General features: G+C 47.4%; 1 protein-coding gene across 1 annotated transcript; it reads left to right on the top strand.

The window, feature by feature from the left end:
- The first annotated feature begins 1,272 nt into the window (after positions 1-1,272).
- LOC137904147 (polypyrimidine tract-binding protein 2-like) lies at positions 1,273-15,212 on the top strand. Its single transcript, XM_068748310.1, has 14 exons — positions 1,273-1,343; positions 2,844-2,871; positions 3,477-3,537; positions 4,972-5,144; positions 5,842-5,997; positions 6,203-6,319; positions 6,417-6,527; positions 6,603-6,813; positions 6,953-7,068; positions 8,360-8,393; positions 8,841-8,933; positions 11,582-11,798; positions 13,814-13,891; positions 13,992-15,212. The coding sequence occupies exons 1-14, from the start codon at positions 1,336-1,338 to the stop codon at positions 14,119-14,121; spliced, it is 1,533 nt and encodes a 510-aa protein (XP_068604411.1). The 5' UTR covers positions 1,273-1,335; the 3' UTR covers positions 14,122-15,212.
- Positions 15,213-16,818: the final 1,606 nt, after the last annotated feature.

The raw sequence follows: 16,818 nt of genomic DNA, 5'->3' as shown, positions 1-16,818 counted from the left end.
TACAAAATACTTCAGTGGTGACGTAAGAGCTAACCTCAACAACCCCCCCAACCCAATTTCATTGTTCGTCCTATAGATCAAATTTGACAGACTTGCCCCCCCCCCTCCATTAATAGCAATGTGACTTATAGCCATGGTGCAGCAGATGCTGTGCAGGATGCCAGTCACTGATAAACAGCAGTGTTTGACAGTTTGCTTATTTCCTTTTCCTCAGAGGGACCCTCATCAGTTCATTTCAACATTGCAGCCTCAGAAGAAAAGGTCTTTGGGGAAATGTCATTTTTAATTAAATCCCAGGCCCTTTAAGACAAGCAATTCGGCGTTGATTTCACCTCGGGCGTAGCATTGCCGAGAGCCTAGGAGAATGCGTATGTCTGTCAAGATTAATAATTATGTGAAAACTGCCCACTTAGCTTGTTGTTTTTCTCATTTGCTTCCCTTGCGTGCAGAGCGAGTCCCCACGTCTGAACGCCATCGACATGGACCGAATGAACGGTCTCTGGACGTGATTGTACATCTAGGAATTACTTATCAATCACACATTTCACAAAGTGTAAACATCTAAGAGACATCTTGTAGACTGATCACTTTAAATTGTGGCTCTTGATGATATCCTAACTAAACATTTCTCCTGATATAAATCAGAAATGCTACACCAATCAGTATTTTTCTAGTAAAACAGCTGATCAAACAACTATGTTTAATAGGAAAATAGGTTATTTTGTGGAAATCTAAATTCTGAATGCAAGCTATCACAGCTTAAAATGTCAAATCAGGACTTAAGGACTTCATTGTCACAGGATCATGGATCTCCAGGAGGTAAATGGATGCTGTTATATCGTATCATTTGTTTTTCCCTGACAATAAAAAGACTTAACTATACATACGCCGTCCATAGGTCGCTTCAGACTCCAGTCCTTTTCACGGATGTTTTATTTATTGATGCACCGTAGAACTAAATTAGACAAATTAGAAAGGCGTCATTATTGTGAGAAAATAAATTCATAAGACTCGTTCCATTTACATTAATAGTATGTACTATACATTATATTTGCTGGATGTCATTAATTAATACTGAAATACATTTTTCAACACATTTATATGGTACAGGCTAGTGACGTCATCACAATCAGATGTACGTACAAACTGATGAACCCTGCGCCAGCCGGGACGCGCGCGCACCATCTTCGGGAATCTCCGCTCATTTCCGTTCCGCATCGTTTTCGGATGTCGCCTCGCCTCCATTTTGCTCTTGCGAGTGAGCGCAGAACGTTCGCGTAAGCTGGAGCCACGGTCGGATCCGGAGCGGAGGCGCAGAGAGACATTGCAGCAAAGATGGACGGGTAATGTTTCTCAGCGTCGCGGATTACGTTCAGCAGTTTCCCGCTGAGCTGCTGTCGGATGTGTAGATGCGGCATTTTATCGATGAGCGGAGGAGGAGTCGTGTCCGTGTTTCACCAAGACCCGTAGCCACGCGCTCCCCTCCATTGCTGGGTGCTAGCGTGTTAGCATAGCTTAGCCGACGCGCGCTTTGTGTAACGTAAATAGACAGCTTGGTTAATCATCATTCATGTTCATGGCGTGTGTGTGTGTGCGTGTGTGTGTGTGTGTGTGTGTGCGTGTGTGTGTGTGTGCGTGTGTGTGTGTGTGTGTGTGTGTGTGTGCGGCGAAGTGGCGCGACGCGCGGCGACGGCGTCGAGTCCGTCGTTAGTCTGTAGCGGTGTTTTGAGGCCGGATGCTAACTTGCCTTAGCCTTAGCTAACCGGAGCTAAACGCGGCTATGTCGGGGGACGCAGGACGCGTTTGTCCCTTGCGTTGTATTGAACGTGAGTTGGCTGAGTACTGAGCAGTCGGTAAATCCATTCCGATCGTTTCGGTCTAGAATCAGTCTGTAATAGCCTGATTAGAAACTAGCGGGGCTGCGGCGCTAAGCTAGCGGCCGGTGGCGTCCTCCTGAGCGGCCTGCGGGCCTGCGGGCCTGCGGGCCGTCGGGCCGTCGGGCCGGCTCCTGTCGCACCGCAGCTCGGCGTGTTCAATGACGAATGGCTTCAACGTTACTGGAAGATGTGATGGATTGTAAGTGACCCCCTGGGAGGATGTTGCCATGGCGACACTATACATCAGGCCTGATGTAGGGAGCATAAAAGCAGAATAAACAAAGGAAATATCCCGACGCTTTTATTTTACTTTAATCAAATCTGAACTCCGACAAGCAAATAAATGTTGACTAGAAAATACAATCTGCTCCGAGTTCAAATAAGCTTTCACAGATCCAGTCTCAAAACCTTTTGTTTTGACCCCGGTAAATATCAAACATGGGATATTTTGGACTCAAAGTATTGAGGGTTTCGTCAGCAGTTTCCAGTGAGGCGGCTGGCGGTGAGGTCAGCGTAACCCGTCGGCCTAAAGGTGCTCATCGTGGGACGGTTCTAACCCCGGGTTCTACATGAAGACCAGAAAGCCCGGTCGTCTTCTTCACTCTTTCAGCGTTCTTTGTTCGGTCGTCTGTGCCGCTGCGGCGTCGGGACGCCGTCGTCTTTTCGGGTGATTGTGCGAGAGCGCTGGAGCGTTGCGTTGCTCATTCTGTTGTCGTCCATGAACCGGTTCTTCCCAAATCGAGAGGAAGAGAGTAAAACGTTGTTATTTTCCTCTCGCGTGTAAAATGCCATCCAGGCGTAAACGGCCCGTGTGGCGGTTCTGTACCTCGACCCGGACGACGAGGACATTTATCTGGCACCCAACAGACACAAAAGAAATGACTGACCCACATGTAATGCTTGTAAAGTGTACACACATGTGTATAATGTAGCCTGCTGTGTGTAACGGTCCACCTTGTCTTTCAGCATCAGTGACGTTGCAGTTGGCGTGAAGGTGAGTTTCTGACTGTATGCTAGCTGTTTAATGCGTCACACGGGTTAGCAACGACCGCCAGCAGTGCTCTGAACGAAGAAGAGGAGGAAGCTGCAAAGGACAGGGGGAAGTGGAGAAGGTTGCTTTTTGGTGACCCCACACGGGATATGAAGAGAGAACAGTAATAGTACTCCAAAGTGTGCATTTTGTTGTGTACTGCTGAACAAAGAAAATAGCTTGAAATAACAGGAATGGGTATCGGATATTAGATATTTCCATGAACCCATAAATGCCTGCGTGCGGCGTTAGTATTCTCTGAGTGGCAGCCGTGGTACGCGTGTCTCGGGCTGCCGACCCCGAGGAGAGTTTGTATCCCGTCACGCACAACAAATCCCTTTCCTGTTGAACGCATTGTTTTCTGTTTTCTGCGTGTCTGTCCGCATCAAACAGTCACACATGTAGACGGCTTCAATTCACCTCCACCAGAGGAGGAGGAGCCTGTTTGCTCTTCTCTGCCGTTAGAGCGTCCTCGGGGACCTTTGTTTTATTGCTGTCTTTTGAGTGGGGAACGTTTTCTCCATTCGTTCACGTCTTTGCCTGACAGTCTTGTGCTTTTCTCCCCACAGAGAGGAGCTGAGGAGCTGAGTATGTACAACAGTCCCAACTCTGGCATGAGCAGCATCAGCGGTGAGTTGGTTCAACCCCCCCCCCCCCCCCCGAGCCATTTGAGCCATAGCAGCAGGTGTTAAAGGTTCAAACTTGGGCTGCAGGTGTTGGATGAGTGGGTTAGAAGCTGCGTGAGTTGAACCGACGGTGTCTGTAGGTGACAGCCAGCACCTCACCTGAACGGGCGTGGCAGATAAAGGATTGAAGGATTGAGAAAGTAACGAGTAGATCTCTCCGTTTTTGTTTTTTTATTTTAAAAGTGTTCTAATTTGTGCCAACAGAACATTTGTTTGTTTTCTTGTAGAATCTTTAGTTACCGGTTTCATCAATACACACAGATACACGTGTTCGCTCATCTTTGATACATTTATAGTACTTGCATTTACTTCCTATTACTTCCATCGCGCCCCATCGAATCGTACCCCGTGTATCAGCCGGTCTCCGGCTGCAGAGATGCACGCCCCTCGTTTCCACGTTTTGGCCTCTCATCCGCTCCAAACCGCCGATTTCTGTCACTAAAAACGATGGTTTTTGAAAACTCCCGCCAAAGTGCAGATTTCTGTAAACTCTGGTTCCTCGTCTGCGTGTGGACGAGGAACCGGAGTTCGGAAGCGTCACTAAAACTGCTGTGCTGCTTCTGGAAGTATTTAGTAACGCACGCATGCGGTTCCGTGTGGATGGGGGTTTTTTTCAACGCAGAGGGGGAAGGATATTCAGGTTTTTTTACAGCCCGTCTATGCGTGTACATGGCCTAAGTATGCATCTGTGTTCTCGCGCAGTAAATGTTGCACGAAGGTTCAACATTTCGTTTCTTCAGCTCATGTCAACAGTTCTTTTTAAATCTGATATTGAGACCGTTTGAGATGCGTGTTAGTATTTAGTATTTGTCTGAGTGTAATGTGTAGTTAAATTGCACTACAAGAGTTTCATTTTAGCAGGTAATATCCTTTAATTAGGGTATGAATTGTAAAAAAACATTTTTAAGGGAAATAATTAGTTCATAGATGAGACGAGCCCTACATTGTGTATTACTATTGCAGAATATGCAATTACTTGATCTAACGCCATGTCAAAGGGAAGTCTTCCCGTACCCTATACCTTAATATGCATCCACATACAGATACACCGAGTGTGTGTGGATATATATGTTAGTACACTTATTAACGTGCGCTCGACAGCGTGGAGCAAACAAAGCATTGCAGCGTTCTCTGCCACCCGTCCGTCGGCCGTGGGGTCAAAGGCCGCCTGACGACGCTCGGTTGAGTTCCCTATCCCCACGCCCGTCTGGCTTCAGGCTAACTGAGATGCAAGACATTTAGCTTTGTCCTTTCATCTCTAGCCAGGCAGATTTGTTAAACTGTGATAATTCAATGAGAGCTTTTGTTGACGGTGACAAACCGCTGACTATTATTGGATGGATCAGCACAGTGATGAGTGTTTATGCTAACATTTCAGACAGAGCTTCAAACGGCAGTGACAGTAAGAAGCTGCGGGTTGAGGAGGCCCCCCCATCGCGTGTGCTGCACATTAGGAAGCTACCCAACGAGGCCTCGGAGACTGAAGTCATTGCCCTCGGGTTACCTTTCGGTAAAGTCACCAACATCCTCACGCTGAAGGGGAAGAACCAGGTGAGTGGACGGACGGGCGGACGGGCGGCGGCTGTGTTTTCACCGTCTTTTAGCAAGAGAGCTGAAGACATTCTGGACGGATCCTGATGAAAGTTTCAGGAAACGTTACCAGGAACAGATGATTACATTTCTGTGATCCAGAAGAGATCCTGGATTCTGGATCACTCTGGAAGTTTCGTTCACATTGCAGTCGTTATTTTAAATTCAAATGAACATGATGAAATTAAAGTTAAAAATACATCAACTCTGATGCACTTTGACTTTTCATGTTGGTGTATAAAGACACCGAGAACCATCTAGAGCCTTCTGGTGCTGATCCAGATCACCGTGTGGACGAGCTGCTTGGGGGAGGTCTGCTCTGTGATTTGAGTGGAAGCATCGATGTATTTTTAAATGGCCGACAGTGAGACGTTCTGTCTGGATGGCTGGAGCTGCATGCTCTCATGCCCTCTCATGCCCAGGCCAGTACGAGCTACTGGACATTTGTCCTTGACCCTGAGCAAGGTCAGCTGACGTTATTGATGCCGTACTCCTCACCTCAGTGTTTAAGATGGCTGCCCTGTGATGAGCTGACCCTGTTTCTGTGACTGCAGTGCTGCAGCGTTTTACTGCGAGCGTCGTGTCCGTTTCTGCGTGACCCTCTGAGGTGTCGTACGCCTGAGTGGACGTTGTTCCGCCCTGCTTTCATGTCTTCCAGGCGTTCTTGGAGATGGGGACAGAAGAGGCGGCCGTCACCATGGTGAACTACTACGCCACCGTGACGCCTCATGTCCGCAACGTGCCCATCTTTATTCAGTATTCCAATCACAAAGAACTCAAGACTGATGCTGGCAACCAGGTGAGTGGAGCGCCCGTCGGGGTGAAGCCGTTTGAGGCGCGTCCGTTCATGGCCTCTCGTCTGGGTTTGGTGTTCTTTGTTTGACCTGAACGCGGTTGAAGCTTCTAACGCGGCGTCTTGAGGGGCCGTTGTTAACAGCAGCGCCTGAAGCCTGAAGCCTGAAGCCTGTGTTTGCTCCTAGAGGACCCAGGCGGTGCTGCAGGCGGTGTCGGCCGTCCAGTCGGGCGGCTCCCCCAGCTCGGATGTGCAGGAGGCCCTCGCTGCGGCCTCCAGTCCCGTCCTGCGGATCATCATTGACAACATGTTCTACCCTGTGACGCTGGACGTGCTGCAGCAGGCAGGCGACCGTTGTGGCTCCGCCCCCCCCCCCCCGCCGCTCCTTTCACACGGGCCGTGTTCCCACCTTTGCGTTTGTGTTTTCTTCTGCTTCTTAGATTTTCTCCAAGTTCGGCACGGTGATGAAAATAATCACTTTCACCAAGAACAATCAGTTCCAGGCGCTGCTCCAGTTCAGCGAGCCCGTCAACGCGCAGCAGGCCAAGCTGGTGAGTCCCACGGGGGGGTGAGGCGCCGGGCCGGGTGCTGGTGACCATTGACTACCCCCCCCCCCCCCATCTCAGGCTTTGGATGGTCAGAACATCTACAATTCATGCTGCACGCTGCGTATCGACTTCTCCAAGCTGGTCAATCTCAACGTGAAGTACAACAACGATAAGAGCCGCGACTACACGCGGCCCGACCTGCCCGCGGGGGACGGCCAGCCCAGCCTCGAGTCCACGGTGGCCGCGGCGTTCAGCAAGGACTCCGGCTCGCTGCTCGGTAAGATCCCAGGTAGGTGCCCCTCCCTCCTCATTCTTTATTCTTTATTCTTTATTCCTGTGACGGGGGCCCGCTGGGCGTGGCTTCCACGGCTCGGCCGTTGTGGTGCTGCTGCTCTCATTCCATGATTGCCTTGTTGATTTCCTGCCAGGAGCCCTGAACCCCCTGAGCGCGGCGGCGGCGGCCGCTGCTGCTGCTGGGAGGGTGGCCTTGGCTGGACAGGCGGGTTCTAGTGGGGTTCTGCTGGTCAGCAACCTGAACGAGGAGGTCAGTACCGCTCCGGCACACAGCTGCTCAGATGGACCTCTGTTCCTGCTTATGCTGCCATTTTCACTGTGCTTTGTCTGCCGGGGGGGGGGGGGGGGGGCATTGCAGGCTTAGTTTTTCCATTTTGACTTGAGAGCTCGCTGTAAATGACCCAAACCCTTTTTAGGGAGCTGAAATGGAGCTTTTGCTCTTTGACTTTAGACATTGTCCAATTGTCTGTGTTCTCCAGTGTGCTGGACATGTCCAGGCCGTTGTCTCTATTTGTCCCCTTTTGGCCAGACTCATAATGCCCCGTAAGAGGGAGGGGGCTTCGGTTCCAGCACCTAAAGCGCGCCCCTCTTCGGGTCTAACTGGGCTAAATGATTCTGTGGTGCCCCCCCTGCTGGACGAATGCCTGTCGCTTGCTGTCTGTTATTTATGTACCGACTGACACTAAAGTTAAATATGACGTTTGCTGCCTCTAGATCGGCCCAGACCTCGGACCTTCAACACCCCCTAGATTTAACCCTTTCAGTAGTATCTGATTTGTCTGTCCTCTGGTTGTGACTCGTTGTGGAGCCTTTGACCTTTGACCTTTGACGGTGTCTTTCCGCCCACACCTGCTTCCTTCCTCTGCTCCAGATAGCTCCCCTGCATGGTGCCTGAACTATCTTCTCTTCAGCTCATCCGCTGCTGCATGCTGTCGTAGCCCCCCCCCCCCCTTATACTGCTGCTTTACTCTGCTCCTGAATATACTTCCTGTATATACTTTTACACCGTGCTTGTCCAGGGTGAAAGACATGTTTGCTCAAGTTATCTGCTGTATTGATCCAAGCCATTATCTCTGACCAAACTACTTGCATTATTTCAGTGTACTGACCTATATTTTATTTTTGTCCCTCCCCTTCCTTACTTTTTATTTTTACCCCCCCCCCCCCCCCCCCCAATTTGCATTTGCCCCCCCATTCATCTCCCCTTTTCATTTCTCTCTTTCTCCCCCCCCCCCATTCCCTGTGGTGATGGGGCATCCAACCCATCGAATCACCTCCCCCCCCCCCCTCTTCTTTATTTACCTCCTACTCTTGTTACTTTATCTCCAACAAAACTCCGAACCAACAAATTTACCCGACTCCTCCTCCACTTCCTGTACCCCTCCATGATCTACCTCCGTCATTCTCCGTTGGGGAAATAAAAACCACCATTCCTCCTACCTCCGCTCTGGATCGATCTGTCCATCTCTACCTCCGCTCCGCTCCGACTCTTCTACCTCTCTACCTCTCACGCTGCTTGTTGCTCTTCTCTCCCTCTAAAGATGGTTACGCCCCAAAGTCTGTTTACCCTCTTCGGTATGTTATCGTTAGCTCTCTCTCCTTTCTTTCTCTCTCTCATCTCTTTTTATATTTCTATTCTGCCTTTGAAGCATTTGTCATGATTAGCGTTATTATCACCAGGACCTTCTCTCTGTAGCTTCTTGACGTTAAGCGTAATGCGTATTGGCCCCGTGTGATTTGGTTTGGGTTAATGCTAAGTTGAGCTCATAGTTTAGGCATGACCATTGCATGCTGTTTATTTAGCATCAGACTCAGCTTGCTAGCTTAGCTTAGCGGGTGTCTCCTCTCTCTACCTTCTCACTCTAGTCTCTACTGCTGTAAGTTTCCTGTGTACTCTGCTGCTCTCTCTCTCTGCTTCTTGTCTCTTGAATGTCCTCAACGTGCCGCTTGTTGCCTTCCTAACTTTCTGGTTTCTCTCCACCTCACCTCTTCTCCTCTTGCCTGCCTGTGGCTCTAATGCAGGCGTGTATGGTGACGTCCAGAGGGTGAAAATCCTTTACAATAAGAAGGACAGCGCTCTCATTCAGATGTCAGACGCCAACCAAGCCCAGCTAGGTGAGCCCACCTCAGACGTGTTTGTCTGGCCGAGGGGCCGCAGACCAGCTTCTGTGCTCGTGGTCAGAGGTCAGAGGTCAGAGCGCAGAGCTCGTCCGCAGACCCAGTCTAAATTCAGCCACCATCTCCTGCTCTGCCATGAGATCACCGGCAGCCTGAGCCTATGGCTCCGCCCCCAGCTGTAGTGAAAGCGGGCAACAACGACCCGTTGAAATGTTGAAATGTTTGTGGAATATTTTTGCCCATTTTTTCTTTCTGCACTACGATAAAGAAGCTGAAACCTCGGACACCTTATTGGTTTAGGTTGTTTTGTATCGGCTGGTCAGGCTTTTGAATGATCAGTGATCCAGCCCCCCCCCCCCCCCCCCAAATAAGAACGTTAACGTTTTACAAATGTATTATTCAATAAAACCGAGACTGAACTCTTTTAAAGTTAACTGAACTAAAATCGAAACCGGAGACGATCCCCACGACCGGACAGCTCTAGTCGATGGGTACGATTGATGATTGTAGTTGTATCGATAAGGATCAATAGCACAGTTTCTAGTGAAAGAGACATACGAAGGTGATGGTGATCAGGTTATTGTTATGTAATAGTAATACTTTGTGCAGTGTTTCAGTCCCATTCATACTGATGGGGGGGGGGGGGGGCAGAGCTCGATTTAAGCACTAAACTTTGTGTTATAATGCCCTCAAATTGCAGCACAACGATCAAAGTACTCAAATATACAAAATGAAAAATGTAATCCCAATCTAGTCTGCATTTTCTCCGTCAACAAAATTCATCCCGATTCAATCCAGCGAAGAAGATGTGAAGGAAAAGGTCGGCTCTCTTCAGTTCATTCCATGGCACAAAGACGAACAGCTTGAATGAAGTAGTCGGGGCAGCCTGTCAGGTACCGGTCCAGGGATCCGGTGGGATCCAGTGGGATCCGGTGGGATCCAGTGTTTGGTGGCTGAACGCCGGGACAGCGCTGCGTAGGGGCTGTGAAGGGGTTAATACCATTGTGTTTGTGCCGCGTTGCGTTTGCTGCTCCGTGTGCGTTCCTGATAACGGAGTGAAGTGATTGGCGGGCCGTGGGCGGGCCGTGGGCGTGTCGTGGGCGTGTCGAGGTGCTGAACGCTGGCGTCACAGGGTGCGCAGTGAGGGCTCTGAAAACTCCGGAAATCATGTTGTGTGAGGTTTTAAATCTTTATTTGCATGTTATTGCCGTGAATAAGTATTTGTCAGCAAATGTCCAGCAAATGTCCAGCACGTGTCCAGCACGTGTCCAGGCCCGTCTGAAGCTTGACGGAGGACTCGTGGGAGGAAGCCATGTAGAGAGACGAGACCAAAATAGAACTTTTTGGCCGCCGGGTCTGGTGGAAGACAGATGCCGACTTCCCAAGTATTTCTGCGCGATATATCGACGGTACTCCATATATCGCAGGTTGTTCCACGTGTGGGGTATCAAATGATCATATCGCGAGTACAATTGTTTCAACTTAAATGTTTTACGGCATTGGTGCGTAATTCTCTGTGGAGTGTCGCTCCCTCACTCTCTCCTGGTGCAACCAATCAGCTCGCTCCCCCGCCCAACCGCGTGCGTGTTTTCCTGTTAGGGGGAGCGGAAAAAAGGTGAATTTACGAGTTGCTAAGGAGACGGGGGACTTGGTATCAGAAACGCAGGACTGGCTCTGTCGTCTGGTACTGGTTCGTGTTTCACCAGGAAGACGACGCAAACGACGGCCGTGCCGTTGTGAGGTTCCGAGAACGGAGTTCAAGGACCCTGTTGTTTTTAGAGAAATTATTATTATTATTATTCTCAAATGGCTTTTTGAGGCACTTCTCAGGCACTTAGGGGCTTGAAAACTATATGTGAGTATCAGATCTGGTGTCTAGTTTCTAAATCTGGAATTTGATTGGACTTTGATATCGCCTTCGGGCTCCATAGCGCCACCTAAAGGTGGCTTTTCTCTGAAAAGGTACTCGGATCGTCACGAAATCCGAGTGTGTCGTTCCTCTGGGGGTCCCGAGGGTAGTAAATATTTTTGAGATTTTTTACACAAACAGGAAGTCAGCCATCTTGGACGGCGTGCGAAAATTTGAAATGTACGAACGGGTTTTTGAGGACTTTAGGATCAACGAAAACCCACGAAACTTTACGCACATGTTCACACCGGTACTTACGAGGATTCGGATGTGTAATTTTAACTCTTATGTTGCATATTGGCTCTTTAGCGCCCCCTTGATTCTTTTTCCCTTGTAGAATAGCTTTGACCCCCTCAATATACGCGAAAGCTCTTGAACATCGGTCAGTAGATGGACATCTCCGAACCTAACGTGCACGTACCAGAACAATTTATTGTTATTTTTTAAATGCAGCAGCCCGGTTTGAAATAATAGCTTCACTGAACTTAACTTGATTGTCTAATCCCCAATCCAAGAGAAGGGTCTGCTTCAATTCTAACACTCGAGTCATTTTATGCTTCAAAGTGTTGAATTTAGAAACTGCAATCATGTATTTATCACCTGAAAGCAGGTACTGAGAGGCAGCTTCTTCATGCGTATCCATGTCTTTAGGACGCTGATGTCCACACTGTCCTCTTGTTAGGGGACGAGGTGAGGCAGCGTCCTAACCGCCCTTTTTGATTTCCTTTGATCAAAGCAATGAGTCACTTGAATGGTCAGAAGATGTATGGGAAGGTGATCCGTGTGACGCTGTCCAAGCACCAGACTGTCGCGCTGCCACGAGACGGGCTGGATGACCAGGGCCTCACCAAGGACTATGCCAATTCCCCGCTGCACCGCTTCAAGAAGCCGGGCTCCAAGAACTTTCAGAACATTTTCCCGCCATCGGCCACCCTTCACCTCTCCAACATCCCGTAAGCTATCGCCTCGGAATCAGTTGGCTGTGTTTTTTTTTTTGATGATGATGATGACTATATTTATTAGATAGAATGTTAGAGTACAAGTACAGTCACACAGCAGCATGTATTACAGTACAAGTACAGTCAAACAGTAGCATGTATTACAGTACAAGTACAGTCAAACAGTAGCATGTATTACAGTACAAGTACAGTCACACAGCAGCATGTATTACAGTACAAGTACAGTCACACAGCAGCATGTATTACAGTACAAGTACAGTCACACAGCAGCATGTATTACAGTACAAGTACAGTCACACAGTAGCATGTATTACAGTACAAGTACAGTCACACAGCAGCATGTATTACAGTACAAGTACAGTCACACAGTAGCATGTATTACAGTACAAGTACAGTCACACAGCAGCATGTATTACAGTACAAGTACAGTCACACAGTAGCATGTATTACAGTACAAGTACAGTCAAACAGTAGCATGTATTACAGTACAAGTACAGTCACACAGCAGCATGTATTACAGTACAAGTACAGTCACACAGTAGCATGTATTACAGTACAAGTACAGTCACACAGCAGCATGTATTACAGTACAAGTACAGTCAAACAGTAGCATGTATTACAGTACAAGTACAGTCAAACAGTAGCATGTATTACAGTACAAGTACAGTCACACAGCAGCATGTATTACAGTACAAGTACAGTCACACAGTAGTATGTATTACAGTACAAGTACAGTCACACAGTAGCATGTATTACAGTACAAGTACAGTCACACAGTAGCATGTATTACAGTACAAGTACAGTCAAACAGTAGCATGTATTACAGTACAAGTACAGTCACACAGTAGCATGTATTACAGTACAAGTACAGTCACACATCCTGTCTAAGAGGAGCATTTCTAAAAAGCCCTTGCGGTCTTGTTTCCGTTGAAAGTCCTTCGTACATAAATCATCCACAAATAACAATACAAATAAAAATAAAACCAATATTCAATAACTCAATTTATGCAAAGTAACATTAGAAAAACAAAAATAAAATGATTTTACACCGCCGATGCAAACTAACAATAAATCTAAAATAAATTACACCACTGATGCAAAATGACAATAAATTACTAAGGCAATTATTATGTGCAACGTGGGTGGACAAATAAGGGGGTGGGGGGGGGGGGGGGGTTGATCCGGATTACTGTATTATTGACTGTGACCTTGAAATCATTAACATTTATCTCACGTAGAGAGTGTTTAGACCCAAAAAGAATCGATTCGGTTTTACCAAGATGTAGTGACAGTTTGTTATCGGTAAGCCAAGTACGGATTCTGGTGACCTCAGAGCTGAGAGCTTCCTCAACCTGCACTTTGTCCTCTCCCGAAATCAGGAGTGCTGAGTCATCAGCAAACAGGAACAATTTACAGTTACAGGCAGCATTCATGCCGTTAATGTATAGGAGGAACAGTAACGGCCCTAGAATGCTGCCCTGAGGAACCCCACAGCTCACCGGGAGGGACGAGGACAAGGTTCCGTTTATGTCTACCATTTGTTCTCGTCCCTCAAGGTACGATTTCATCCAGTTTGTTGATGTGCTATCAAAACCAATCGCCCCTAGTTTATTCAATAGGATTGATGCTGGAAAGGGCTAATGAAATCTATAAATGCAGGTTGACTTTCTTCTTTAGGACTTGTCGCATCATGATAGTTTGGGTTTGGGTAAACCAAGTATTCAGTTCAGATCCCTGTAAAACGTTCTCTGGAGGTGAAACGTCCTCCGGCTAGCCCGTGGAGAAGCGTCGCAGCTGGTGGGACCGGTGTGTGTCCAGCGGACTCGCACCGTCTCGTTCATCTGTAGTAGAGCCGGAGGACATTTTAGAAATAAAAAAGGTGCTTTTTAGCAGGAACAGTTCTTTCCTGACGATCTGACCTGGTTTCAGGAGTCGCTTCATGAGGACTAAGAACGGGATGTTGGTGTGAATCCTGACATGAGCATCATCTTCCTCTTTTCTTTTGCCAGGCAAGATGTGATGGAGGATGACCTGCGGCTGCTGTTCTCCAACGCTGGAGGCGCCGTGAAAGCCTTCAAGTTTTTCCAGTGAGTAGACCGGCCCGTCCTCCTGAGACCAGGCGTGAGCCTGCGTGCTAGTTTAGCATCATGCTAGCGGTCATCTTGATGCGTGTGCCATGTTTTCCAGGGATCGTAAAATGGCTCTGATCCAGATGACCTCTGTAGAGGAGGCCATTCAGGCCCTGATTGACCTTCACAACTACAACATGGGAGGCAACCAGCACCTGAGGGTGTCCTTCTCCAAGTCCACCATCTAACAACGTCGCCGAGCAGCTCCGACGGTACCCGGGCTGGCTGTCACAAACCTGGATGACTGCATTTGGACATTGGGGGGGCGGTGGGGGGGGGCACATTCATTGACAATGTGTTGGGAGATTTCGTCATTCCTTATGAGACAAACTTTTGGCTTGCATTCATTTTAAACAAACCATTAAGTTTCAAATAATAGATCCTCCCATCGACGCATGCATCAAGCAAGATATTGATATGATTGGTTGTCTGTCTGGGTGATGTCAATCAGTGTTCAGATCCTGATGTGGGGGGGGGGAGATGACAGTGATGATGTGCCTTATATGACAATATCAGCTGTTGTTGCAGCAGGACATGCTCACCTGTCCTCTGAGGAACATGTCCAGGTGTCGAGGACAATTCTGAAGCTCTGCCTTTGACCAGGCCGAGCTTTCTGTTCCAGAATCAATGCTCGTTTTTCATCAGCTACATCTGCAGGAGAGGATAATTCTGTGGTACCAGAAACGGTTCGACTTGAATTCCATTGTTCTACAATTGTGTTCAGTACAAGATTGTTCTTGGCAATTTTGATTTCAAATATAGAGTTGGGCTGTGGCTTAGAGCGAAGTATTTCTCCATGTTTGAATTCCCTTTTGTTTCCTTAGCTGTTAGATGTGATTGTCATGCTTTTCTACGTGGATAGATGTGCTAGGATTTACCATCAGGATGTCTTGCATGCTGTGGAAGAAGTTAAAAGATGATTTCATTGTAACGTACCAGTTTACGCCAGAGCACGACTCGGTTGGACCAAAGTTTTTGTGCCTTTTAGCGTTTCTGTATTTCCTTTAAAACACAAGCATTTGAAAGAGTGATGTTCCATTTGAGCGCTAAATGCTCCCAACTGTATATTGTGTTCTCCCGTCTTTTCTAAGACCCAACAAATCCTCTTGGATTGAGGCGTTTGCTGATTTTTATACTTTACATTTGTAAAGTAAAGTTCTGTAGAGGCACGGTTCAAGGATGAGTTATTTCTAACGAGGGCCATGTGACTTGGCTTCCTGCTCTTTTGTGTCTTCTGCATTACGTCTGTAGCATGCCTAATAAAACGTCTTTAGCCTTGCTTTTGTCTCCTGTCTTCTCTGGTCGCTGCTGAAGCCAGCTTCAGTCTCAGGGTGGAAACGTAGCCTCAAATCACGCTGGAAAGGAAGCTCCAACATGCCGGGTGAATCGGGCACGCTACTCAAGATCAGTCATGTACTACTTATTACTAGTTACCTGCTGGAAAAAGTAATGACTTTACTTTACTTATTACTCCCTGCCAAAAGTAACTGGTTACTTATTACTTTAAGTTACCGACATTCTCATTGTTGGTTTAACTCCAAACAGGTTCCTGAACACATGACATGAGACCTGAGCACACGACATGAGACCTGAACACACGACACGATGAGACCTGAGCACACGACATGAGACCTGAACACACGACACGATGGGACCTGAACACACGACATGAGACCTGAACACACGACACGATGAGACCTGAACACACGACACGATGAGACCTGAACACACGACACGATGAGACCTGAACACACGACACGATGAGACCTGAACACACGACACGATGAGACCTGAACACACGATACGATGAGACCTGAACGTCTGAGTCAATCTGGACCCTCATTTGAATTAAATTAACACAAAGACTTTTACTTTGTATGAATTCATAAATTCACTCAGTGAAACCACATCTGGACTCAGACTGAAAGCGAAACACACTTTTTGAACAACTTCAGTTGTTTATTAAATCACACAACAAGCCCAAAGTGCTGCTGGGCCATGAGGCAACGTGTTCTGGTGCATTTCAATGCAAACAATATGCACATTAGTGTAATGAGAATAACAAGAAAAACATTTATTTTAACTGTCAGAAGTTGTGCAGAAGGTGCATCAGAACATTCTGAATGTATCAATACTACAAACAATTACTGCAATTTAAATATATCTCCAATATAAATATTAAACATTTTGTATTCTAAAATTGAATGTGAAATGTCTAAATTGAAAAGCAAATCCTGAAACAGAATAAATATATTTTTCAGTATAAATTAGACCCATATTCTGTGGATAAAGTGCACTAATTGTGTCTTTTAGATTGGATTTAATTTGTGTCTTAATCAAAAGTACTGAAAATAATGGCCTTTTGGCCGATGCGTTTGATGTAAGCATCCATCAGGGACTGGGCCCATCGGCATAACCGTGTGGTGATGGACATCCTGCCAGGTGTCTGATGGAGATGACTTCACAGTAAGCCCTCGGGACCAGATCGATGCCCTGATCCATCATCAGGCAGCTACTGCTGCCTACAACAAATGGAACAGGCTTTTATTCTGCAAGCTTTAAATGGAAGTGGTTGTCCTGCATCCCACTCGCTAAACAAAGATGACATGATGTATCCAGCCAGAAAGGCAAAGCCAATCAATAGCTGGTCTGGTCAATGCATCACCAGGGCAGGATGCTGCGATGCTGGTCTCCATCCAGTAGTGCCTATCTCTCATCTGTTCAACTCCCTCATGGCTTTTCAAAGCATGCTCACGATTAAGATCTGAGACCCCCCACTGGCTTATTGATTGACAAACAGCTGACAGCTCACCTGATTGCATTCAATTAAATGATCCTGTAATCATGTAGAATCGAGTTAACTATGTTTCTGGATCGCCACCGTC

Source organism: Brachionichthys hirsutus, chromosome 14 (genome assembly GCF_040956055.1).
Source record: "Brachionichthys hirsutus isolate HB-005 chromosome 14, CSIRO-AGI_Bhir_v1, whole genome shotgun sequence".
Classification (NCBI taxonomy): Eukaryota; Metazoa; Chordata; class Actinopteri; order Lophiiformes; family Brachionichthyidae; genus Brachionichthys; species Brachionichthys hirsutus.
The sequence above is the reverse complement of the archived record's forward strand: the minus strand, read 5'-3'. Positions and strand labels throughout refer to the sequence as shown.

What these genes read in the sequence shown, in the direction of transcription:
- LOC137904147 (XM_068748310.1), top strand. An exon ending in GCTGCTCGGTAAGATCCCAG is followed by an intron (nt 6,814 to 6,952) that starts GTAGGTGCCCCT and finishes ATTTCCTGCCAG; the next exon opens with GAGCCCTGAACCCCCTGAGC. An exon ending in CTTCACCTCTCCAACATCCC is followed by an intron (nt 11,799 to 13,813) that starts GTAAGCTATCGC and finishes TTCTTTTGCCAG; the next exon opens with GCAAGATGTGATGGAGGATG.